Raw genomic sequence first — 26,049 nt, 5'->3', positions numbered from 1 at the left:
GAAAAAAATGAAGACACAAAATCCAATGACTGAAAAAATAAATCGGGAACTGAGAAGCACAATTGTGATTTTTCCCTTTTAGTCGAGAAGCACACCTATGCTTTTCACTCTTCCGGGAACCACACATATACACACTTGTGCTTTGCACTTTCCGGGAAGCACACATGTGCTTCTACAAGAAGTACAACTTGCTTTGTGTGAAAGCATGCAAAGTTGTGTCTTTCTGTTTTCAACAACTGTGCTTCACACGAGGATAATCTTCAAGAAAACAAAGAAAAAACAAACATAATCCAAAAACCCTGAAGACCCCAAAAATGCGTGAAGGAAAAAATATATAAAGCTTCCACGTGGTGTGCAGAGCGCGCGACACGTGTTGAACCAAGTGGCACGTTTCAAGTCCATCAAAAGTGTCCGCTGCGGTTTTTGTAAAGGTACCCTCTAATTAGTTAGACTACATATGTGTTGATCGGTCTTTGTTTGCTAGACTAATTATCACACCAATTATTCAAGATCCGGCAACCCGCCGTATCACTTTGCACAGATTTTTTTTATTGTGAGTGAGACAAGGAGTTTATGAGAAATAACACATTGTGTCTTTGGGTTATCTTGTGCAGTATCACTCATGCAAACTCGCTCATGAACTCATCATAAAATGAGTCAGACCAAATAGGGAGCTGGGTGCTGTTGCCCACAGCCTCACAACTTGAGGTGCTGCAAGCATCGCCGAAGTTGGAAGTAGGGAAGTCGGCAAGTGGCGGAAGGGAGTCCTCTGACAGGAGCAGCAGTTTCTCCCCCTCGCCGCTGTTTGCACTATAATCCGAGTTCTGGTTGGTACAATTGATGATAGCCTGTTCGTGTTCGAAGAATGAGCTACTAGGTATCTGGATGCCAGGCACTTGCCCAGTTACCAAGTCATGGCCATTGACGCCCTCCATGATCCTTGGAGACGACAGCGAAGACAAGGAAGACATCCGCGAAGGACTCAGGAGGCCGATTTGCTCCAGGTCAGTGGGGATGGTGTTGATGCTGCTGGAGCTGGGACTGGTCGCAATGGCTGCTGCCGACTGAAGCAGGCACTGCAAGTACTCGAGCTTTGCTGCCTGGACTGCATCGGCTTGGAGCTGGCTGGCGCTTTGGTCGTCCCACGGCCGCTGCTCCACGAGCTGGCGGAGGTTGGCGAGCGCGATGAGCTGTGGCAGCGCGGCGAAGAAGTCGGTCCTCGGCCGGTGCGTCATCGGGTCGAAGCCCATCTGGATGAGCTTCTTCTTCAGGTGGGTGTTCCAGAAGTTCTTGATCTCGTTGTCGGTCCGCCCGGGGAGGTGCTTCGCGATGGCTGACCACCTGGTTTGATCAGCACAGCATGCAGTTTCTGTGTTAGCAAGAGCACCACATATAGTATATGTTTTTGAAGATTGTACAAGCAAGATGTTTGTTGATAGGTGTGCCGTACTTGTTGCCAAGGACGGAGTGGAGCTGGAGGATGGTCTGCTCTTCCTCGGGTGTGAACTTCCCTCTCTTGATATCAGGCCTCAGGTAGTTAGTCCATCTCAGTCTGCAGCTCTTGCCACACCTGTTGAGTCCTGTGAGATACGCAGAAGAACCAGACGCATGAGCTACATTTCGGACCAAAGCTAGCCGCGGCATCCATACCCGGTGCAAAAAGAAAACCGTGGCGTGTGTCGCGTACCTGCAAGCTTAGGCAGTGCTCTCCAGCTCCCATGGCCATGCTTCTCGATGTAGTCCGTAAGCTTCTGGTCTTCTTCAGCTGTCCAAGGGCCCTTCTTGAGGCCATTCTCGTCGCAGCAAGGAGACCTCCCCATTGATAGGATTGAGATAGGATTGGGCCGGGTTAGGATGGTGCAGGTGGGAAGGAGGGAGACAAAGCTATCTGCCTCTCCTCCCTAGCTTGATCCTTGGGGTTTCCTGTGTCAAGGATGTCTGGTCACCGGAACACAGCTTCCTCTATATAAAGGCCATGAAATCCGGTGTCTAAACCCAGGTCAGGATTAGTTTATTCGAGTGGAAAGTATTAATCTGCCCTTAGATAATTTGGGTATGCGACGTACATGTCAAGTGGGCAAGGGTGTTCCTCCACACTAAGATAAGGGCTGTTGATCCATGTTGTTGACTTAAGCCGCTAGGATAAGAGGGCAATCAGCAGTCACGTTGATATAGTACTCTATTTTCCTTCGGCCGTTTTTTTTTTGGACAAGGTGTGATCCTTAAGCCTTGCTTTAATTGTGATATTTTCGTTGTTCTTCTCTGCAAAAAAAAATGTTGCATTGGGTGTTATAACATTTAAGAAAGCAGTCAGATCATTGTTTATTTGTAAGTAGCCAATAGCTCATCATGTAACATCTCCTACCATATGTTGTTTTATGAAACCCTACCATATATTGTGATTATTACTTTCTGGGGGGGAGGGGGCTGTTGATCCATATAAAATGAGCAAATGTTCCAGAAGTTGGTTCCTGGAAGTGTATGGTATCAATTCCAAAGACATACAAGTGGTGCAATTTCAACAACTATTATTCGAGTCCTGTACTCTAGTTGTAGTAGCAGCCTCCAAAATCTGTAGATATTGTATTCGCGACATTGTACTTGTCACATGACACCTATTTTATACACCAGATTTTCAGAATTATATTATACAGCATTTGCATGCATGTCAACATGTGGATGACTAGATTCCTGGGATATCATAGTATATGTTGGCGTATAGCTTTTTCTCAAGTATGCAATGGGCCCAGCAGATGACAAACCTGCGTATGGAGCTGGACTGAGACCGTCCCCTAACTAAGGAAGTATTTTTGTACAAGTATCCCAAATGACAGTGTTAACAGCTAGCTAGCTAGATTTTTTTTAAATGGCTGAGCTAGCTAGAATTGCGTACGCAGAGATCTCTTGATATAGAGTACAACGTATGCAGAGATCTGACCCCGCCGTCTTGTTCTTGCAGTCCCCAAAACTAAGTATATATATTTGGATGCGTTGATTTGGCAGTTAATGCCTGTTCATGGATGATGCATGTGCCGTTTTAATCTGCTGCATTTCTAAGTGCAACTGGGAACTCAAGGTGGTATGCAAGAGAAACACGCACGCGGACTGAGCTTTTACTCTGAGATCACGAGTGAAGCCGAGGAGCAGATGGAGGGGCAAATACACCATTATGATCTTGGCAGGGTGGAATTGATGCGTCAATTTCAGTGGTAATTTGCAGGATTGCCCACAAGGAACATATATCCGGCCACTTGGTGGAACGTGCATGTCATTGACAAATTACCAGGGCCGCTGAGCTGCAACCGAACCAACAACACACACTAACACACAGAGGTGGTGAGGAGGCCCCAGATCGATAGATTCGATCGTCATTGCAGTTACCTGCTCCGAGACCCAGCGACTGGGCAACAAACCAAAGCGCCCTACTGCTCCTAGTGTCCTACGTACATGTACATGCATGCTCCATGGATCAGACCACTTCCTTTTGGCATGCAAAGCTGGGCCGATCATCACTGGCGACCTAATTAACAAGCTCCCATCCAGCGCCACGTATCTTTTCCAATGTTTTCCACGCATGTCGAGTTGTCGACGGACTCCACGTGGTGGCCGCCGTGGGGCCGCGGCCGGCCGGCTGCGAATTTTTCCTTCCCCATGCACGCAACGTACGTGAATGGAGAGCGGCTGGACCTCCTCCTCGTCGTCGTCGGCTCGGTCGTCGTCACCGCATCGGCCCACCCTCCGTCCGCGTGGCTCATAAACAACGCATACAATAGTGCAAGTTGATCAACGTCTTCATGCTGCTTTCAGGTTGTGACATGCAGCTACCACAGTTTTTTTAGAGAAAAGGCCACGAAATTGCTCTGCATACCATACTTTTTCGTCGGACACCCGTACGACTAGACAGTAAAACTTGTTGCATGTTGTGGCCCACAAACTGAATTGTCTTGCGCTGTCTCTAATCGTATGAGTGTGGGATGAGAATTCATCGTATGTATAGTAGGGTTGGGCCAGGTTGAAAAGGCCACCAGCCCAACCAATATTAATGAAGTCATCAACCGGCTAGGATACAATGATGTTGTGATAGAAAAGATACAAGCTTGAGACCAAGCTAAAGAATTACATGCAAGGAACAATCACGCACAATTGCTACAGAGAGCATAGGAGAATGATCACACCGACCAACAAAGGAAGCATCTTGATGAAGCCAAAGGAAACCTCCTCGCAGACAGGATCGACATCTGAAGAAGCTGACGAGGGTGCACCAGACAGGCCATGCCGCTAAGTTAACCTTGCCACGATCGGGGGAGAGACCATAATCTCACCACACCAGCTGCCAGAAGGAGACCACTATTCCCTTCGCCCTTGCGTAGGGCACCGTGTCGCCTATCAGCAGCCCGCGGAGTGACCAAGCAAGGAACCAAGAAGATTGCGGAATGACGCCTCCACCACAAACACCATCGGCCACCCGGAAGGCTACACACATCCCCCACCGACGCCCGAAACCGCAGAACAAGCCCACATCCCCCACCCACCCCAAGATGCCGCCTTTAGGAAGGTTCATGATGCCATATCGTCGCCGACGCCCGACGGCCATGGTTTTCACCCGTGTGATTGGGGGAGGAGGAGGAGCTGGGGAGGGGGAAGTTCGAACGCGACCTCGGGAAGGAAGACGGAGCAGGAGCGCCACCGTCGGCGTCAAGGTCGACACGAGTAGAACAACAACCCCTTTGTTTGTTTATCACAATCTCCATCAGCTTCCATTCAAGGTCGGCCCTAGCATTACAGAGGCCCTAGTGTGAATAGAGTACAATGGACCTACCAAATAAAACAGAGCAACATAAATACTTTCGCCGGTATATATTATATACTGCCTCATGAAAATCAAAATAAAGGCAGAAAACATGATAATTCAATCCGGAACCCGAGCTCAGATGCACCCAGTGAACAGTAAAAAATCAGAAAATTATGGTTTTTTTGTGGTGAAAGATGCTTGAGTGCGTGATGCTCGTGTCAAATTTCAGAGCATTCAGACATCGGCTCTCGGCAAAAAAATCAGGCCCAAACAACAAAAATACGGGAAACATTTTCACAACCCCCAAATTGGTCTTTTTTGTTGAGAGTCACTCAAATGTCCAAATGATCTGACATTTGATACAAACATCAAGCACTCAAGAATCTTTCACCACAATTTTTTCAGATTTTTTGAATTTTTCTAGTATTTTTGGTGATTTTACTGTTCGCTTCCGACTCATCTGGGCCCGGGAACCAAAATGCCGCGTCCCATAAACATCCAGAAATGACATTTTATTAGCAAATAAAATCTAATACAGCCTGTATATATGATTATATGATATAAATGATAAATACAAGTTACATGTACTCAGTCATAAACAACTATTGAATGAATACAACATTGTGAAGTGTCGCAGGAGGGGGGCAAAGGCACCCTGCACACTTGCTGATTTTGTGTTATGCAAATCATATTTTTGTAATTTTTGTAGGTATGTAGATATATGGGCCCTTATTTGAGATGGCCCTACGCCACCTCACCTTTTGCCATGGCCTATGACCGGTTGTTTCCACTGGCGGAGCTATGTGAGGCAAAACTCTGCCATGGCCCGCTCCATCCAAAAGAATAGCTAAAGCTTAGATTGGCCCGCCCTAGTATTTTTATGTAGCTTCGCCACTGGTTGCTTCCATTATCGTACGTGTTCGGCTCTGTCCGGTTTGCCGTGAACAGTAATTTATTTTCACCCGAAACTCGTTCCTAATGTCCTTTTCCCCTTTTGTGATTGATGAAGGTCCGTGTGCTCTTCTTTGTTGGTTGATGTGATAATATTTGTATTTGTTCCGATGCCTATCATGTCGCTTGTACGTTTAGTGGATTTGGTTCGCTACTGATCGATGCTTGTCAATAACTAGAGAATGCCCCGCTTTTTGTTGTGGGAATTGATTGATGAAAATTTGGGTTGATACATAAGAACCTGACTTGTTATATTTTATTGTGTATAGATGTAATAATATTTATTGAATATAAGTAGAATAATTAAATAAAAAACATTTTCATGTATTTTTTTATATTGTGTTGGGTCTTTTTCCATCATAATTGCATGTTGAGATGAGCCTTATCCTATATGCAATTGTATGATGAGATGGCATATTTGCATGAGATAAATAAGTTACTAGAAACTGTAGAGACGTAAGCTAGGGCTAGTTTGTGGTGTATTTTTTCGTAGGTCCCATGACTTGTCAACGCAGGGCTGCTTGGTCCTGGCACATGATTTCTCAGGCCTCCAACATCGTCATCCTAGCTTCATTTTCCACTGTCTCAAGGACAATATATATGGTTGTGTTAACAATTTTGTGCATGTAAATTTTCTCCAGGAGAGTATTTGGTTGCATGTACCACAGTACCAGTAGTGTACGGAATACGGGATCCCGCTCACACGGGGTAAACCCATCGGGACTCAACCGGCTCACAAAATTATTTTTGCGCAACAAGTTCAGCAACGTGTGTTGTAGTACTTGGTTTCTGACTTCTGCAACCGATGTTTTTCTATCCGTTCTCTATGATCATGCATGATCGCCTCTTTCCTAAATTTTAATAACTTCAAAAAACGATTTTTGCTAGATCGGAGGTGCATATTGCTACGTCGTTACTCATTACCATAATTTAATTTGATGAATGATGCATGTGATCCAATCAATCTGTCCAAATAAATTGTGCAGCAAAGCATGCACGCACCTATACCACTTACATTTCCAGGACAAAGTTCCATCGACGCATCAGTGTAAGCAGGATAATCCAAATGACAGCAGCCATGCATCGACGTGCCCGTGAAAAGAAGTGCATCCATGCATAGACGACGTACGTTCATGCCCGTAGTTAATTTAGCTCGTGTCCGTGTAGGCTAAAGGTTCTTGGATCTTGCATGACTCATGCATGGTCCAAGACACAAAAGGCCACAGCCTCAAATTCTCACCAACCTGTTATCTCATAGGCCGCATATTTTAACCCCATGATCTGCTGTGATCTTCGCTGACGCTGGATCGATGGACTGCTAGTGCTAGCTAGTTGAGAAATGATTTGATTCATCCATGCAGTGCTTAAAAAAATAACAAGGAAAGAGGCTACATGCCGACGGTTCAAAAGGCTAGCTGCAGTTCATGTATGTGATTAAATCTTTAATTAGGAACCTGATAAGGAGCAGTTAAATGGAAGTTGAGACCTGGTTAGGAAAGATGGTGGATGGAGGATATTTTGTTTAAACCTCTTGTATGTATCTTAGCTATGCAGGCGCCCGGTGTTGCTCATCATGTTTTTTATCAGCCTGATGCTACATTCTGAGTTAATAAAAGTGCCTTTTTAAGAAAAAAAACATGCCATATATAGCATTTCAGTACTACACATGTCTATTCAGCCGTATATCATCAACCCACATTAGGTGATTGAACAATGCATGTGTGGCCCTGCATGCACAAGGCTTGGAATGCACACTTGTTTCATGGCAAGTAGAGAAAAGGCCTGTCCAATAGTCCAGAAAGGAGAAATGGAAAACGGACAGGTCCATACAGCAGTATGCAATCAAGTGATGACACCCTGTTTGACATATGTGTGGGAGTTGTTGCAGCCAACAACCAAGAACCTCCAAGTTTTAAAATTTCCATGGTCCAGCGTTTTTGTCGATGACGATCATTGCCCGCCTCAACACTCCTGAAGCTAGTGCTCCGTCATGGTCAAAACAGGCCAAATGCCTCGGACCATGCACACTTTGAGGTTTAACCACAGTGACCATGCATCCAAAAGTGCTCAGAGATTACTTGGTTGATAGTATATAGTTAGACACACACGCACCAGCCTTCCTTTATCAAAGCTGGCTTGGCTTGCAGCTCGATCGTCGTGTCCTCCTCTCTTGAGCCTTGAGGCCTTTTCCTTCTTTATGTCTAATAATTAAGCTCAACACTGAGTTGGCTTCTAATAAACATGTATCTCTCCTTTTGTCATCTGATCACTAATATTGTGAGATTCTGCTGCAAGCCATCTATATATCTGTATTCTCAAGGATTTAGACGTGCAGTACCTATGACTATGGAAAATTATGTACTCCCTTCAATCCATATTATTTGTCGTTCAAACGGATCTAACTAGACGTATGTCATTGCTAGATACTTTCTTCAATCCATATTAATTGTCGTTGATTTAGTACAAGGGAGTATATCAATTTGAGCGACAAATAACATGCATCGAATGGAGTACCAACTTCGTGGCATATGTATACATGCAATTAAAGACGAAAGTGCGTGTATAGTGCATATAACTACCATATCATATGTGCAGAGGACCAGTTGCCACCGAGGAAAGATGGAGCCATGCATGCATGCATGGAAGAGGACAAACACAAGGAGATGGCGGATTCTTGGTCCCTAATCTTCCCCACCTCATGTCATGTGCGACTTGTCCCCTTCGTTCCTCTGTGCACAGTTGCATCACTTCCCATTGACAACACGTTAAGCAACATGCTAAAGCTGATGATCTTTCATATCTGAGACCCTTTAATCTCCTCCTGCTCCACGCCCACACGGACGGGTCAGACTCAGAGGCAAGCTAGCAGCCTAAGCACCTATGAACTGCCTGGCTTCCTTCCTCGTGGAAGATTCAAACCACCACCCCATGCACGCAACCGCGAGTGTAACATCCAATGCTGTCTGCTTGATCACATGCATGTCACGGATCGATCTGTCCATCTCCGCCTCCGGTGTGATGATAGGGATTAGGGATCGACGCTGTCGTCGCTGGTTGTGTACAAGGTCAGAGATGGTTCCTTGCGGACATGGGTTTCTAACCGTGCCATAGGTTATTGTTCCCGTAAACCGTATTGTCGCTGCACTGTCTGTTCATACTATACCTCAGGTTAATTAATCACTGAGAGAATGATCAGGAGAGATACATTACTGATTTGTCGCACATCACATGCACCTTCCCATCATGGTTAGTTATGTATACGGTTATGTGTACGTCGAGGAAAGTACGGTGTCGTCAACGAGATCGAGCAGTAGTATAATAAACTAATTGACACATGTATCCGGCAACTGTCTGGGCGCGTATAATGCGGCTAAGTTGTATAGGGACACGCGTCGACGGTTTCATCAGATCAGATGTCAGCTATTATCAGTGAAAATGGCAGGCGGATTAAGCTAAGGGGAGCTTTCCTTGCAGTTGGATGCATGCATGATTAGTTCAACTCCAGCTTCCACGGTGGACGGTGGTTGTGACTCGAGCTCCCCTCCTCGCGCCGTCGCGATCGCCGGTGGAGTCCCGGGCACGGATCCATGCATCACGGTGCGCGCTACTGACAAGGAGGCCGGGACGATGATCACGCCGGACTGGGGGGGCCGGGGCTAGCCGCAGTGTCCTACGTACGTCCGCTAGAGACAACCGGGCGAGGCCGTGCCTGCATGCATGTGGAGTGACGACGGCATCAGTGTTCTTAATTTGCTTGTGCGAACTGCCTTCCACGTTACTGATCGTGCACATGGCACTGTGCTTATTTTTTGTTCTTTCCCTGTACACACTTTAGTTTGATAGCTTTGCACCAGATATTTGCATACGGTTCTCTTTGCATGTTTACACCCTTTAAAGTGTCCTATGTTGTATGGTTCTCGGTTTTGGTGAGGATATCACCAAAATTTCAATAATTCAGTCGTTCAATTGATACTGAAATATTTAGATCTTCGGTGGAAATGCTAACGAAAATAACCAACAACTCATAATTTTCCAACCAACAGTAACACATCCCACTTGATAATCTGAGACTAATGACTAACGAGTTGCTCAATGCAGAATGGTAATAATGTTGTACTAGTTTCAACGTCATCTCAGTGGACGAAAATTTGTATAACGATGCACGTACATTTAGAAATAGACAGAGGTATTGTGGCATCATAAAAAAAGGGTAGCATCCATAATGTGCTAAGAACCTCGATAATTCCCGAACGTTCGAATTTTAAGCATGTCATCCCAAACGCTTCTTTATGGCAACTTTAGTTGACGCGAGGTGGCAATTTAATTGTTAAAACATGTCAACTTTGTCCCAGATTAATTTTTGTCAAAAAATTACCATGTTTTCAACCCCTCGTAAACTAAAGTTGTCATGATAAACGTTCGGGTTGCCATGCTTAAAATTATAGCGTTCGGGATTTATCATTTCCGACCTTCTCTGAAAATGTTCCCGCTCAAATGAGAATTGTGGATCTCTCTCTCTCTCTCTCTCCTCTCCTCTCTCTCTCTCTCTCTCTCTCTCTCTCTCTCAAAAGATGAGAACCGCGTGTTTTTTTTCTCATTTTCATGTTGCCAAAAAGGGAGTGTATTTCAGTTTTCAGAATTGCAATAGAGCACAGGCCCTAATCCTGGCTGTTAGCAAGTTACTTTCCTAAGTCTCGAGGAAAGCAGGGAGTCGCCACTCGCGCAGGCCGAAGATCTATTTTTCCCAACCGCTGCGTCCAACTTTGCAGGAAAGGGAGCCGGCTCTGACTTTCTCCCCTCCGACGGCTACTCGTCGTCGTCTCGCCCCCTGTCGACGCCGGAAACTGTCCACACCACACACACACTGCTGACACTGCTGACTGCTCACAACATTCATTCAATCGCTCTCCCGGCTGCAACTGCCGCCTTTCCGCAGCCAAGCCCACTTGCTGAGGTGGTCAGCTGCTAAACTTTCTGCCACCCCATTAGTGATGCTTACAGCTGCAGGATACATGAAGCACAACGCAGACAGGTGCTTAAATCGTATTCTGGAGCTTCTCTTAACGGGCTAAGAGCGACCGTTCTACTGTCAATACGTACGGGGAGAGCTCAGTGTACGTCGAGTATACTTTACATCCACGTTGCACACAGTCAGTTTGAATTGATCCGTGGCTAGTTAATCCGCTGGCTGCTTTCAGTTATTCAACTGTGTGACAAACCCCGTTAATCAATCGTCTTATCATGCGCTGATGGCGGAAAATGACCATACAGTTTACTAGAGAGAAGCTGTCGGAGCCATACAGGTAATCGTATGCGTATGTGTCGCAGCTCAGATATGTAGCGGGTCACAATTTAGGGAATGCTGGCAGAGAAAGGCAGGGTCTCTCTGTTCAGAAATAGAACTTACTGCATTATTTAGTCGGCCCGGACTGTTCACCTTGGCTACAATGTCAAAGATGGTTAAACTGTCCGCGTATCGTGGTATGACAATGGCAGTTTGACTTGCAAGAATGCGGGCGAGGAGTGTGCGTGTGGTGGGAGAGACAAGACGAGCCCTTTGTTTAGGGGAAATCCCACGCCGTGCTTACCATTGAAGCAGTGACTACTTGTCTAGTTTTATTAGTCTCTAGTAGAAAACAAGGCTTTGGTCACGGGGCAATATTCACATTGGTCCCGGTTCAGTCACGAACCGGGACTAATGTGAGCATTGGTCCCGGTTCGTGCGGCTAAGGCTTTAGTCCCGGTTCACTTGAGCCCTTTAGTCCCGGTTTGAGACACGAACCGAGACTAAAGGGTGCGATGCCCTTTAGTCCCGGTTTGTGTCTCAAACCAGGACTAAAGATTAGACCTTTAGTTCCAGTTTGAGACACGAACCGGGACTAAAGGGTGCGATGCCCTTTAGTCCCAGTTTGTGTCTCACACCGAGACTAAAGGTTCCATTTTCAAACTCTACCCTCCCCCCCCCCCCCCCCCCCCCCCCGTGGATCACCTTTTTTGTTTTGAAAAAATCAAAAGAAAATGATAAAAACTTCAAAAAATAAAATCCTTCGAGAGGTAGTTATATTACTACATCTACTAGTTAGGAAAATTTAAAAACTTAAATTTGGACATGTTTTGCAAAAAAATGTAGGGAAAATGTAAAACGGCTATAACTTTTGCATACGATATCGGAAAAAAACGTATAATATATCAAAATGTTCGGAACGAAAATCCGCATCTGATGGAGACCGCCTACGGCTTGTTTGCAAATTTTTAGAATCCTCAAATTCTAAAAGGAAAAAAAGTTATGCTCAAATTTAGTTTTTTTTGAATTTTTGTTAAATCTGGTCAAACTATGGTCAAACTACTTATTCAAGAAGTATTAGTGTTACTAAATAATTATTCAAGAATATTAGTGTTACTAAATAATTATTTTAGTTTTTTGAATTTTGGTTAACTATGGTCAAACTGTGGTCAAACTACTTATTCAAGAAATATTAGTGTTACTAAATAATTATTGATTTTTAGAACAATAGTTTCAAACTCAAACAGTGAAATATGTGACTTCATGCTCAAGCTAAATTCCTGAGGGTTAATAGGATTGACATCTTACTATTGTCAGGAAAACAACAAGTGCAGACTTGGAAAGGAGGGAGAATAGAACCCGGAAGTTAAGCGTGCTCAGGCTGGAGTAGTGAGAGGATGGCTGACCGTTCGGGAAGTTAGATGATTTGGAATGATGAGGGGTGATTAGAGATTAGAGGTTAAAATAATTCAGAAATTTGAAATTCAAAAAAATTCAAAAAAAATAAAAAAAAGTCATAAAATTTCCTTTAGTACCGGTTGGTGTTACCAACCGGAACTAAAGATGGACCTCCAGGCAGCGGTCACGTGGAGGGCCTTTAGTCTCGGTTCCAGTTAGAACCGGGACTAAAGGCCCTTTTTCTACTAGTGAGTGGGCTCTGTAAAAAGACATGACCTGTTGATCTTGGCATGATTTGGGCAGACCATAAATTGATTTTATTTATGAACCTCGTCAGATGGCGGGCTGCTTCTGTATTTTTATTTAAAGAAGAATGAGAGTAACTCGGTTTATTGCATATCTAAATGAGTGAATCAATCATAAAGAGGAAAAAAAGGAAAAGGAAATATTCACACGAATCTCGACGTAATATCAATGACATAGGACTTAGATGTGCAATACTTATGACACATTTAGATGTGTTTTAGCAAAACTGAAAAAAATACCTAGTTTACAAGCAAACAAAGGCAACCAAGTCGGCATCCTGACACAGCGCACCCGTTGGCAACACACCCCACCCCACCCGGCGAAGCGATTGAGCAAACATAATAGTTTTTTCAATGGTATAGTCGAACAACTATTGACATTGTTCGGATATATGGAAAATAGATACCGTTGAAGATATAAATGGTGTTTGTTTTTCATGCACAACATTCATTACTCTTATGGACATATACACATGCTTTTGTGAGGATCGAGCAGTGAAAGCACGAGCCGAGGAGGAATAAGGGGAAGGAAAAGCAATGGAAGGGGAGCCGACTGGCGACTGGTGAGATGGTGGCGACACGACATTGATCGCCACCGCAGAGAAAGGAACGGGGTGCGGGGCAAGTAATATGTCTCCCCCCCTTCCCTTACCCCATCCACCCTCTAGCTTAGGGAAAGATCTCATTGAAACACAACGATACCTCAATCTAATGTTACCATTGGTGGCAGGTGCCAAAACTTGATTTGGTTGGATCACGTGTCGGAGAGAGGAAGCGACAAGGCGCTAGAGCACAAGAAGAGGAAACGTCAGCCGGTGAGGAGGTAAAAAGGATGGCGAGAAGAGATACTTAATAATTTGATGCTAGGCCTACGTCATCATGCATTGCGGTCTAAATAAGAATGAAAGTCTGCATCCAATGAAGATGGTCGTTTGTCTTTTGGCATGGGTCTCTAGTTTTGTTACTGTAATTTTTCATTGAAATATATGAGAGGGGGGGGGGGGGGGGCCTAGCCCCGACACCCTCCATTATAGGGTTAGAAATAACAAGCGCACACACCGGTGTCGCTTCACTAAGGACACGCTAAGATTCCACGCTGAGATTCCTGATCTATATGGCAGATTTAGTCGCCTTTTGATTAAAAAATAATCTTTTCCCTACAAAAAAGGCCCGTAAGAAGTTGACATCTTCCCTTTGTTGAACTAGTAAATATGCACGTGCAACGCATGTTAAATATTTAGGCAATATATTAATTGCACATAGATTTTAGGTATGCTATTATTTATGTGTTAATCCTATGATTAGTGCAATATTTGGTATGATGTTAATTGCATGTTTAATGCTCGCCATTGGAGCAGTCTAGGCCGTTGGATTAACTCAGTTCGATGGCTGGGGTCAGTTGGATCTGCCCCTTTGGGACTTTTTATATTGGTATAAATATAGATATAGATATAGATATATCCTTTTTGATTTGATTGGAATCCAATTTCAGCTAAGAGCTTTTGTTGATTCGAGTTCTACTTATGAAGAGTTGCCACATTAGTGTGTATTGCTAGGACTTTGATTTTAAGCCTCCTAGAATAATTATCCTATAAATTCTTGATGATCAGGCAACCGCGGTATTAGAAACCTCCTGTCCCATGACTAACACACGGGATACACACCCACACGCACCCATGCGCTATCGTAGTGGGTCGGTCCATTTGCCCGGTTATATTAATTCGAGTACCGGAGTCTGGCTCGACAACTTTAGAGTGTTGTTTTAAAAAAAACTTGTAAAGGGAGAAATCAACTAAAAATGTCCACACATTAATTTTTTTTCACAAATTCATTTTTTGTGATAAAAAATGTTCACAAACTCAAAAAATATTCATGATTTAAAAAAGAGTGCAAATAGAAAATTGTTTGCACTTTTTTCACCAATTTGTAGACTGTCCCAGGATTTAAAAAAAATCTTCATGAATTTTGAAAAATGTTCCCGTATTTTAAAAAATGTACATGAAGTTTTAAAATGTTTCTGGATTTTAAAAATTGTTCATGAATTTGTGAAATCCAGATTTTTTAAAATTTTAAAAGTGTTACACATTTTTTCTCTAAAAGTACCTACACTTTTTTCTAGAAAACCTCATTCCACTTTGTTCGACGACAGTGGTCAGCGGAATTGATACAAGATCGTGTGGTACATCAAGGCACACATGTCTACCAAGATCTAGATGTAAACAGAACTTTGCTAAGCTATCAGCTTCAAAGTTTCTACATCTAGTTTATAACAAGCGCACACACCGGTGTCGCTTCAGTAAGGACACGCTAAGATTCCACACTGAGATTCCTGATCTATATGGCAGATTTAATCGCCTCTTGATTAAAAAAGTATCTTTTCCCTACAAAAAAGGCCCGTACGAAGTTGACCTCTTTCCCTTGTTGAACTAGTAAATGCGCACGTGCAACACATGTTAAATATTTAGGCAATATATTAATTGCACGTGGATTTTAGGTATGCTATTATTTATGTGTTAATCCTATGATTAGTGCAATATTTGATATGATATTAATTGCACGTTTAACGCTCGCCATTGGAGCAGTCTAGGTCGTCGGATTAACTCAGTTCGATGGCTGAGATCAATTGGATCTGTCCCTTTGGGTCTTTTTATATTGGTATAGATATAGATATAGATATATCCTTTTTGATTTGACTGGAATCCAATTTCAACTAAGAGCTTTTGTTGATTCGAGTTCTACTTACGAAGAGTTGCCACATTAGTGTGTATTGCTAGGACTTTGATTTTAAGCCTCCTAGAATAATTATCCTATAAATTCTTGATGATCAGGCAACCGCGGTATTAGAAACCTCCTGTCCCATGACTAACACACGGGATACACACCCACACGCACCCATGCGCTATCGTAGTGGGTCGGTCCATTTGCCCGGTTATATTAATTCGGGTACCGGAGTCTGCCTCGACAGGTTTAGAGTATTGTTTTAAAAAAAATTATAAAGGGAGAAATCAACTAAAAATGGCCACACATTAAAAAAAATTCACAAATTCATTTTTTGTGATAAAAAATGTTCACAAACTCAAAAAAATATTTGTGATTTAAAAAAGAGTGCAAATAGAAAATTGTTTGCACTTTTTTCACCAATTTGTAGACTGTCCCAGGATTTTAAAAAATCTTCATGAATTTTTAAAAATGTTCCCGTATTTTAAAAAATGTACATGAAGTTTTAAAATGTTTCCGGATTTTAAAAATTGTTCATGAATTTGTAAAATCCAGATTTTTATTTTTTTTAAAAGTGTTACACATTTTTTCTCTAAAAATACCTACAATTTTTTCTAGAAAACCTCATTCCACTTTATTCGATGACAGTGGTCAGAGGAATTGATACAAGATCGTGTGGTACATCAAGCCACACATGTCTACCAAGATCTAGATGTAAACAGAACTTTGCTAAGCTATCAGCTTCAAAGTTTCTACAACTACTCTAAAAAATAAAGCTACAAGGATTGAACTAGGGATTTATGAAAATAACACTTTGGTTTTTGGGTTATCGTGGGCTGATGGGCCGTATTATCCCTGTTCTTCCTTGTCGGCTCTTTTTTTTTCACAGAGGTCCCTCATCTTTTTTCTTAGAAAACAAGGCCCGTGTCGGCCTGGCCCATATCATCATCATCAACTTGTAAAACAAGCCGAAGACTCTTCCTTTCCGGCCACTGACATAGGGCCCCACATAGGCTCGCCGCCGGCTGGAAAAAGAGAACGCAAAAAGCTTTTCTTTCTTCTTCCCCACTCCGCGCTGATTCTCGAGCAGTACTCCGCACTCCGCAGGCCTAAACCCCCCCTAAACCCTAGCCACCCCCCTCCGCCCCCGCCCCGCCCATGGACTCCTCGGCGCGATCGGGCGCCACGGCGTCCTCCAACCCCCGCGCCTGGATCGTCGCGGGCGTCGCCGTCGCCGGGGTCATCGTCCTCGCGGAGGTCGCGCGGCGCCGCCGGAGGTGGCTGCGCGGCAACTCCAGCCCGCCCCCGTACTCCGGGGCCTTCTGCGACCGCCTCGAGCTCGCCCCTCCGCCGCAGCCCCCGCCTCCCGCGGCGCGCCAGCAGCTCCCGGACCTCACCTTCGCGGTCAGCGACAAGTGAGCCCCCCAGCTCTGCTTCGATGTTCCGCGGGATCGCGGGTTTTCCGCCGTGGTTTTGATCCCCTATTCTCTGTGTCGTGTTTTTCAGCTTCGAGATCGAGGGCTATGTAGCCGGCTTCGGAAACCCGGACTGGAAGAGGACCCACAAGGCAGCGAGCCACACGGCGGCGGCCGTCAAGGCTCTGCTGAAGCAGGGGGCTACCTGCGTCGGGAGGACAGTCATGGATGAACTCGGCTTTGGGTTCGTAATTGAAATTTTCTCTAATTGAATTGATTGCTTAATACAGTACAACTTTAACATTTGGGTGTCCTCATCCTTACAGATCTTTGAATTTGTATAGGATTTTGCACATACATTGATAGGAATATAGCTGTTTTAGAAGATCTGTTGTCTCAGGGTGACTTTTCTGGACAATGTTGAGGTGCTGAAACCAGATTATTTGGTTTTGAAATAAAAACTAAGCACATATCTTTAACTTATAGTAGCAAAGGCAATCCTTTATTTTACACTTGAGGTGTGCTTGTTTAAGTCTATTTGGAAACTTGATGTGCAGTAAATGTGTCTTGAGGAGGAAACGCATAACTTGCTCAAATTGGGTGGGGTATTCTTTAGCTATTGATTGAAGTGTTGCAGTAGGCCTATGATTGCAGTAAAATGGTGCATATCAAGGGTGTTTGTGGTGACAATGTTAACTTCAGCCGATGCAAGATAGATTCTGTTGAGACAGTCAACTCCTGTTTCCATTTGGTTGGTGGCCAACTGATCGTAGCAAAGATAGCAAAGTTACTTTACTGTTGGGGGTCTCGTAATCATAATTCTCAAATCACTGTTTGAGTCATTGCAAATCATGTTTTATTTTATGCTAAGTTTTGCATTCACCTTTAGTATCCCTTGGAACTCCAATATGCTAAATAACGGCTTCCTCTGTTCACAAATATAAGATGTTTTAGATATTTCAATATGGACTGCATATGGACTGAAATGAGTGGACAAACACACTAAAGCATGTCCATGTACATCCAATTCAGAAAAAAAAAATTAGAACATCTTATATTTGTGAACGGAAGGAGTAGTTTTTTCTAGCCATTCAATTCAGATGACCGTGCACGTACATAAATCTTTAACAAGATTCTTTTTTCATAGTAATCATTAACAGGCCTTGGGCTTCAACTAAGACTCACTAGATATCTATCTATCGGTGTTCTGCATTAGATAGATGATGAATTCTAACACTGCATCAATTAACATGTTTTTACAGTGTTACTGGAGAAAATTTACACTGTGGAACACCAATTAACCCAGCATCTCCATCAGTTGTCCCTGGAGGGTCATGCAGTGGCTCCGCTGTTGCAGTTTCTGCGCAGCTTGTCGAGTTCGCTCTTGGTATTTTTCTAAAAAGACTTTTACACATCTACAACTTCTGCAATCTACATGTGTTGTAACTTGGCGTCTATTCTTATATTGTACTCAATTGTGGTTATCTAGTTTTCTTCCTTGCTTTCTTTTTTTGATTGTGAATCTACTTCCACTGGAAATTGCATCTCGTTTGTATATGAGTATATGACTAACAATTTTATGCATCTGTCATATTATCAAGTCATATAAATATAGCATGATCAGAATTATAGCTCCAGTCACTAACCTTGTAGTTAGCATGGTTGTGTTTACTGTAAGATCCTTGTGTCCTACCCTATAAGATCACATGATGATTGGCTTGGGGGAAAAGGACATTAATTATAATATCTGGTTACTGGTTGGGTTACAGGATGAGTTCCTGAATAATTGGCCGTCTCCCTGCATTTGTTTTTACCAGAGTGTCCTTGCACTCTTATATCTATGATACTCCCTACCTTTTTTTCCAAGGCACACATGTTCTCCAAAATTTAACTTTGACCAAAGGTCCAACTACTATATAAATATTTGCTACAAAATCTTATGGCTATTCTTTTCATGCCTTGTGATACTTTTATCATGCATGTTTATCTTAGTACGTGTTCAATCACCAATTCACTATACATTTTGTCCTTTTCTCCATGTATAAGTTCTTGATGCAAAATGTGCTTGATTATTATGGCTGTCTCCTAGAGATATTCGTTCATATTCCACATGCAAACTGACGCTGTAAGCCCTGAATCTCTTAGGTACTGATACAACTGGTGATCTGAGAATTCCAGCAGCTTTCTGCGGTGTTCTTTGTTTCCGGCCTTCTCATGGGGTTGTGTCTACTCTTGGGACCTTACCGAATTCACATAGTCTAGACACCATTGGTATTTTCTTACACTTATCAATTGTTTATGTTTTCATGTTTATTACTTACTGTGACAAGCATATCTATGTGACCTATAGCAAAAGTTGCTTATATATGACATAGTACCCACCAAACAAAGAACATGTGAAGGCCTTACGATTAATGCCCCATCTTTACAAAATATCATAGTATGACTATAGATTAGAAGACCAGTCTCCAATCAGAGCTAAGAGACCTTTTATTGAAGTCGAATGGCAGCATGCTTTGTTTTTCTCAATTGGACATCCATGTAGATTGTTTCTTATTTCACTGATTTTCTGATCCTTGTTAGGATGGCTTGCACGAGATCCTCATATACTTAGTCGTGTTGGAGATGCTCTGTTACCGGCTGCTGCATGTGGACTTAGGGGGAAAAGGCAGTTGGTTTTTGCTGATGATTGCTTTGAGTTGCTAAAGATTCCCAACCAGAAAACAGTGGATGTCATAGAAAATGCTGTCCGTACATTACCTTATGGATGTAAGCCATACTGATGTCACATATTTCTTAAATGCGCCGGTGATTAGGTTTATATATTTTGTGCAAACAAGTGTGAGACATTCAACTCCACATCTTGCAGTTCAGCCACCTAAGCACATCAATATTGGCCAGTATATCTGTTCAAATGTACCTAGCTTGAAGGAGTTCTGCGAACCTTCTACAAAGTTGCAAGAAGGAAAGTCAGCCTTGAAAGCTCTCTGCACTGTTATGCTGTTATTACAGAGGTTTGTTTCAATAATTCTTGGCACCTGGTGAAATCAAATGATGAAACCCAAATTGGTTTTTTTCCTGGAAAAATATACAAAGAAATATACTGAGTCACGACCTTGAAAGCTTAAACATTTGTTATCATAATTTGTACAGTAATGCCAGCATTGGTATATTTCTGTAGCCTAATCGAAGTTTGTTGAATCACCGCATACTAGTATCCTCTCTATGGCCTGAATTAACGAGTAAAGAAGTCCTAAGTTTGAATTCTTTGACATGCCAAATTGCTTGGGTCTTTATGATAGAAGTGCTAGTTTACTGGTTCATCTTGTATTAAATGAGTCCAGCCATCGGTGTTAAGTTGGGGCAGGACCATTAATTCAGGTATTCAGGTAGTTAAATTGTACCTTACACATTCTAGTTAGTTGTGACTAGTGAGATCCTAGTAAGAATAGTGTCCACCAGTCACAGTAGTTTCTGAAGTCATGGCTGCTGGCTTGCTGATTTAGATTTATTGTTGTGGGCCTTAGCCCTGTGATAATTGATTCCATGGGATTAACAGCAAACCTGTTGTTGGTGCTGAGTGGTCTGTCTGCTCCATTTGCACCAGCTATCACTAGTTACTAGTGCACTATTTTCCAGCAATCAGTTAGATTACTACCTCCGTTCCTAAATATAAGTCTTTTTAGAGATTTGAATATAGACTACATAAGATGAATATAGATGTATTTTAGTGTAGATTCACTCATTTTGCTCCGTATGTCCACATTAGAATCTCTAAAAAGACTTATATTTAGGAATGGAGGGAGTACCTTGGACTTTTGATGGATACATGCAAAGTATTCAAGGGGTTGATGTAGTACAGATTATTCTTTATTTGCCAGTTGCATCTGAAGATGTAGTTGAACATGAATTGATCACCTCGAAATTTATATGTCAATCAACTACTCAGATATGAATTCAAAGCAAACCATGAGGATTGGGTTAACACTGTAAAACCCAAGCTTGGCCTTGAAGTATCTACTCGTGTACTACAAGCTGTAAACTTCACAGACGACAACATCAAATCCTTGTACATTGTACGAACTGAATGGCGAGCTGCACTGAAGAATCTTCTAAAGGTATTCTGCCACTTGACTCCTTAGTTGCAGCTTGCGATGGTTTGACTACTGTTTTGGCTATTGACTATCCCTCACAGTTGCAACTACATGTACTCAGCTATACCGATTTTATGGGGTCCGTTATAAGCAGCTACCATATAACTTGTAGATCATACTGCAGTAATTAGTGACCATCAGAGTTATTTGTTTGGTACTTGGACAACAACAATCTGTGTTTACTAGACCAACCAGGCACTACTAGTTCCTGGTGGCATTGTTTAAAGAAGAACGACCCAGACACTATTCACTCTGGGAAATAATTTTTGACCCACAGTAGTCGAACCCTGGTGGTCAGGTTGGCGCTGGTTCACAACAACCTATTCTTACATGGACTGGATTATGTTAAGGAAGGGATAGTGGATCTTTCTATGCATTCCATTACAATCATGCCTTTGTTAGATTGGAAAAAAGGGAAACACTGGAATTTTATGTGATTTAATTTGGTTTTAGCTGTTTCTTTAAATGACAATTTATTTAATTTATAGCGTGAGGTGCCATTATCACACATTGTGTCACCATAAGCATTCGTGCTAGATTTTAAAGTTTGCCATTGGCTTGAATCAAAGGTTCATGGAGTTTTTCTGCTTACTCTTTCATGTGTTGCCATTTAGGATACTGGAATTTTAGTTCTGCCAACCATGGCTGGACACCCTTTGAAAAGGAACTCTAAACAGAGATTGTCATCCGAATTTGAAGATAAAATGTACGCATTTGTCAGCATTGCTGCACTTTCAGGCTGTTGCCAGGTAGTTTATTTAGCTGCTTTCAGGTAGTTCTTTTCTTTTCCTACGAAATTTACGACCAATTCATGACCCACTTCACTTCTGCAGGCCACTGTTCCCTTGGGAAATCACAATGATCATCCTATATCTATTTCATTTGTAGCAGCTCATGGATCAGACAAGTTCCTTCTTCGTGCTATCTTGGATATGTATTCAGCCGTCCAAGAACAAATAGTTTTGGCATCCAAGTTGGCACTTCCACCAGTAATTGATCGTGATGTTGATACATCAGAGTTGTTGAAAGAAAAGGTATATCTCGTTCACATTTGTAGCAGTGCATGCATCAGACGAATTCATTCATCATGTTACCTTGGGTATGTATTTTCCCATCCAAGAACACATAATTGGGCATCCAGGTTCACACTCATCAGTAACCAATGGCGATTTTGATGCATCGTAGCTGTTTAAAATGTTCATTTTTTATGAATGATATGTTGACATTTTGTTGCTAAGGGTTGTGTTGTTCCTGTTTCTTTATCAGTTTTTCGTTGACAATGACACCTTGCCATTCCTTGTTGGCAATAATCAAGTTTTATGCGGTAGTTCAGGAAAGTTGGGCCAGCCAGTGTAAGATTGTGTTAGTTGTGCCCGTTTCCTATCTGGTCCTACACACTGATTTGTATACACTGATCTTGGTACTCAGTGAGCACGGATAATTTTTTAATCCTGTATCGAGTGTGAGTCCAAACCCTGAGTAGTATAAATATATAAGGAGATTGTGCATTGACTGCCAAGCACTGGAAAATAACAATAAAAAAAGAATAAAAAAATTCTAGCTTTCGTGTGTTCAATCATGTTCATGGTTTGCGCAATCCACAATTTGGTTTTATGTTTGCTTAACAGGGAAATAATTCCTTCAAAAGAAAACAATGGAGCAAAGCTATTGAATCCTATTCCGGGGCAATCAAATTGAACGACACAAATGCGACATACTATTGCAATAGAGCAGCTGCTTATCTGGAACTTGGACGGTATGCTTTCAATATCATTACCTTTGAACACGATTCCCTGAAATCAGCACTTTCAAGCTCATGCATTTTGAATCTTATGCAGTTTCAAGCAAGCTGAAGCGGATTGCGACCAGGCCTTACTGTTGGATAAAAAGGTAAGTGGCCTTTTGTTAGTCACTTCTCCATGGTTACAAAATATCACTACCGTCTTGTGCTGTTATTTATGGTGACATCAGATATTCACATTTCTTCTCTTTATGCTGCTGTTGCCTCAGAATGTTAAAGCATACCTACGACGAGGTACCGCAAAAGAAAGTGTTTTGAATTACCAAGAAGCTCTGCAAGGTGTGGAAATTTTCTAGCATGCAATTATTTCTTACTAATATATCTGATTGAAACAGTGGGGTTTTTCATGATACTCTTGCTGGTCGCTAAGCAAAGCTGGTAAAGGGTTGAAGCCAGCTTAACTGGCGATTGTAGCCATCTAGGCTTAACATTGAGTTGACTGATTTCACTTTCTTTTCGAGGAAATAGCCAGGAGTAGAGTGATTTTATTTATAGATGTTCTGGTAAAACTAGTTGGCAGCAATAGCATAGCTTATGTTTCTGTAATAGTGGTATTCATTTTTCTCAATCTCATTGGTCTTGCCTTGCGTGTACAGATTTCAGGCATGCTTTAGCTTTGGAGCCGCAGAACAAAACAGCCCTTGCAGCAGAGAAAAGGCTACAGAAACACCTGAGGTGATTCTGTTGGCGGAGCTGGAACCCGCAACTTGTCAAATTTTGGGATCAAACTAGTCTGTAAAGGAAAGAGCCCTTCTGCTCCTTGAGAAGAATTGGTCGCAAAGACACTGAACACTTTGCTTCTGTAGTGTCATTGTTTGCGTTTCATAAAAAAAAATTGGCGTGAAATTCATGAAGATGTTGGCATCTTCTGAGTGCAGCAGAAACAACTGGCGCGCTGAGATACTGTTAGGCCAGTTGCTGTGGCAAGAAACACTCCAAGTTTTTGAGGCTGTAAAACTTTTACTTGGTGCCATCCAATACGGCAACGTGTGATAACGGTTTCTCAACTCCTTGTATGTACCAAGAAATTCTAAAACGACTGGCAATTCAACTCATACCACTCTGCCTCCGTAGAAACGTGACCACAAGCGAAGGATAAGTCACTGAACACCAGACAGATATCCACGGTTCGGCGGTAAAAAACTGCCAGAAAAGAGCCACGAACGACTGAACCACGATCTCCCCCGTGGACAAACGCTCGACGCCAGACCGCCGGTTCACGCCAGTTGGTCGAAGGAAACTGCACCGATGAGTCGCCCGACGGCGACCTCCAGTTTGTCCCCTCCCCCCTCTGCGCGTCCGTCCGTGTGAGCACGCGCGACCTGGGTGTGTGCTGTTCGGGCAGTGGCTTCGATAAGCAAGCAGACGCCTTCGTTTTTTGCACCTCACAGATCACTTTCTTCTGGAGATCGGTCCAATGGAGACGCAGCAGCAGCGCCGGCACCAGCTCCGGACTCCCATGGACCCGCTCGTGTCCCTCGCCGCCAGCTTCCTTTCGGCCTTCTCGCCGTCGTCCAGGGAGCATGGCACCACCACCTCCACGATACTCCTCCTGCCGCTCCCCGTGGCCGCGGCGCGCGCGCTGTCCGTGCTCCGCCGCCTCGCGCTGCTCGCCACGCAGGCCTTCATCTCCCTCTTCTTCGCGTTCCTCTCCGCGCTCTCGCCCCCGCCGCCGCCGCCGCCCCCCTCGCTCGCGCCCTCGCTGCCGCCGCCGCTGCGCGGGGACCGCGCGGGCGCGGGGGCCACCGCCGCCGTGGCGTCCACCTGCGTGGAGCGCGCGCTCGGGCACGTGCTCTGGGTCGCATCCCGGCTCCCCGTCGCCTCCCGCAAGTACGAGCTCGTGCGCGGGCTCGCGGAGCGGCTGCTCGACGAGAACAACGTGGGCGCGCGGGTCGCCGCCGTGACCCGCGCCGCGCTGGCCGGCGCGTTCGAGCGCACGCTGGGGCAGCTGGAGGCGTCGGCGGGCGGCGAGTGGGGCCCGCCCGGGATGGAGCTGGCCGTGCGCGCGGTCAGGTCCGGGGTGCGGTGGTGGAGGCCCACCGTGGCCGCGCTGGAAGGCAACGACGCGTTCGGCGGCCCCGCGGCCGAGAAGCTCGCCGCCGAGCTGCTGTGGCTCGGGCAGAAGATGGCCGAGTGCGGCGCGGCGCGCGAGGCCGCCGTGCAGTTCGGCGCCGCGTCGCGCCTCGGCAGCCGCGCGCTCGTCGCCGAGCCCACGCTGCAGGTCGCGCTGCTCCGGCTGGCTGGTACGTCTACGTACTACGTGCAAACCATCTTCTTCCTTGAGAAATTAAAACTATTATGAGAAGAAGATGCACTCTCACGCACGCGGACGCCATTGGCTGTCGGTGCAGTGTTCCTGTTGAGGCACGCCAACGCGGCGGAGTTCGAGCAGGAGGAGGGCAAGGCGGCCGTGGCGGAGCAGCGGATGGCGATGCTGCGGTCGTGGCTGCCGCTGCTCTGCCGCGGCAGCAACGGGACGGACGCGCCGGTGCTGAGCGGCAGGGAGAGGGCGGAGATGGTGACGGTGCTGGAGGAGCTGATCGAGAAGCTGCGGTGGGAGCAGCAGGAGGAGGCCCTGGCGCTGTGGCTGCACCACTTCGCCGCCTGCCCGGACACCGACTGGCCCAACCTCGAGCGCTGCTACACGCGATGGTACGCCGAGTCGCGCAAGCTCCTCGCCTGACCAGCAGCCAGCACGTACGCCGGAGCACTTTTGCCTGATGCTCAACTGTGTGTGTGTGCCACTCGATCGAGCAACTTACTACGTAGTAGTACCTGTGTATGTAAGTTTAGTTTTAGTACAAAAGAGTGGGAAGTTCACAAGTTATGCTAGTGTAATCTGCAATTTTTTTCTCTCTGGACTCTGTTCATGCAAGCGTGTGCAAATTTGTAACCCTACTATCTTCAGAAAACCCAACAGATTTTTACTCTTCCCTGAGCAGTAAAGTGGAGCAAAAGGACCGAGGAAATCGCGTAATGAGTAACGACGCCGAACAAGTTCATAAAAGTGATGCATGGATACAAAGGAAAAGAACGAGGCCTTTTGCTCATTTGCTGAATCATCAGGAGCAGGAAAAAAACCCAAACTCCTAGTTCCAACATCCGCAACTTTGGGAACATAGGCAATACATATGCAGTTCTAACACGTCAAACCTCTTTCCTCAAGAATATGAATTTGGGCAACAGCTATTCAGGACAAGGTTATAATGGCAACCATACTTGGGTACGTGG

The 26,049-nt window shown here is 44.3% G+C and overlaps 1 protein-coding gene and 1 pseudogene across 1 annotated transcript; one reads left to right on the top strand and one right to left on the bottom strand.

Annotated features, from left to right (window-relative positions):
• Positions 1-588: 588 nt before the first annotated feature.
• Positions 589-1,918, bottom strand: LOC123131016 (transcription factor MYB93). Its single transcript, XM_044550791.1, has 3 exons — positions 1,688-1,918; positions 1,451-1,580; positions 589-1,341 (listed from the first exon to the last, which is right to left on the bottom strand). The coding sequence occupies exons 1-3, from the start codon at positions 1,818-1,820 to the stop codon at positions 621-623; spliced, it is 984 nt and encodes a 327-aa protein (XP_044406726.1). The 5' UTR covers positions 1,821-1,918; the 3' UTR covers positions 589-620.
• Positions 1,919-16,497: 14,579 nt separating this feature from the next.
• LOC123128469 (outer envelope protein 64, mitochondrial-like) lies at positions 16,498-25,749 on the top strand (annotated as a pseudogene).
• Positions 25,750-26,049: the final 300 nt, after the last annotated feature.

This window comes from Triticum aestivum, chromosome 6A (genome assembly GCF_018294505.1).
Source record: "Triticum aestivum cultivar Chinese Spring chromosome 6A, IWGSC CS RefSeq v2.1, whole genome shotgun sequence".
Lineage (NCBI taxonomy): Eukaryota > Viridiplantae > Streptophyta > Magnoliopsida > Poales > Poaceae > Triticum > Triticum aestivum.
Note: the sequence above shows the minus strand (reverse complement) of the source record. Positions and strands in the feature narration are given on the sequence as shown.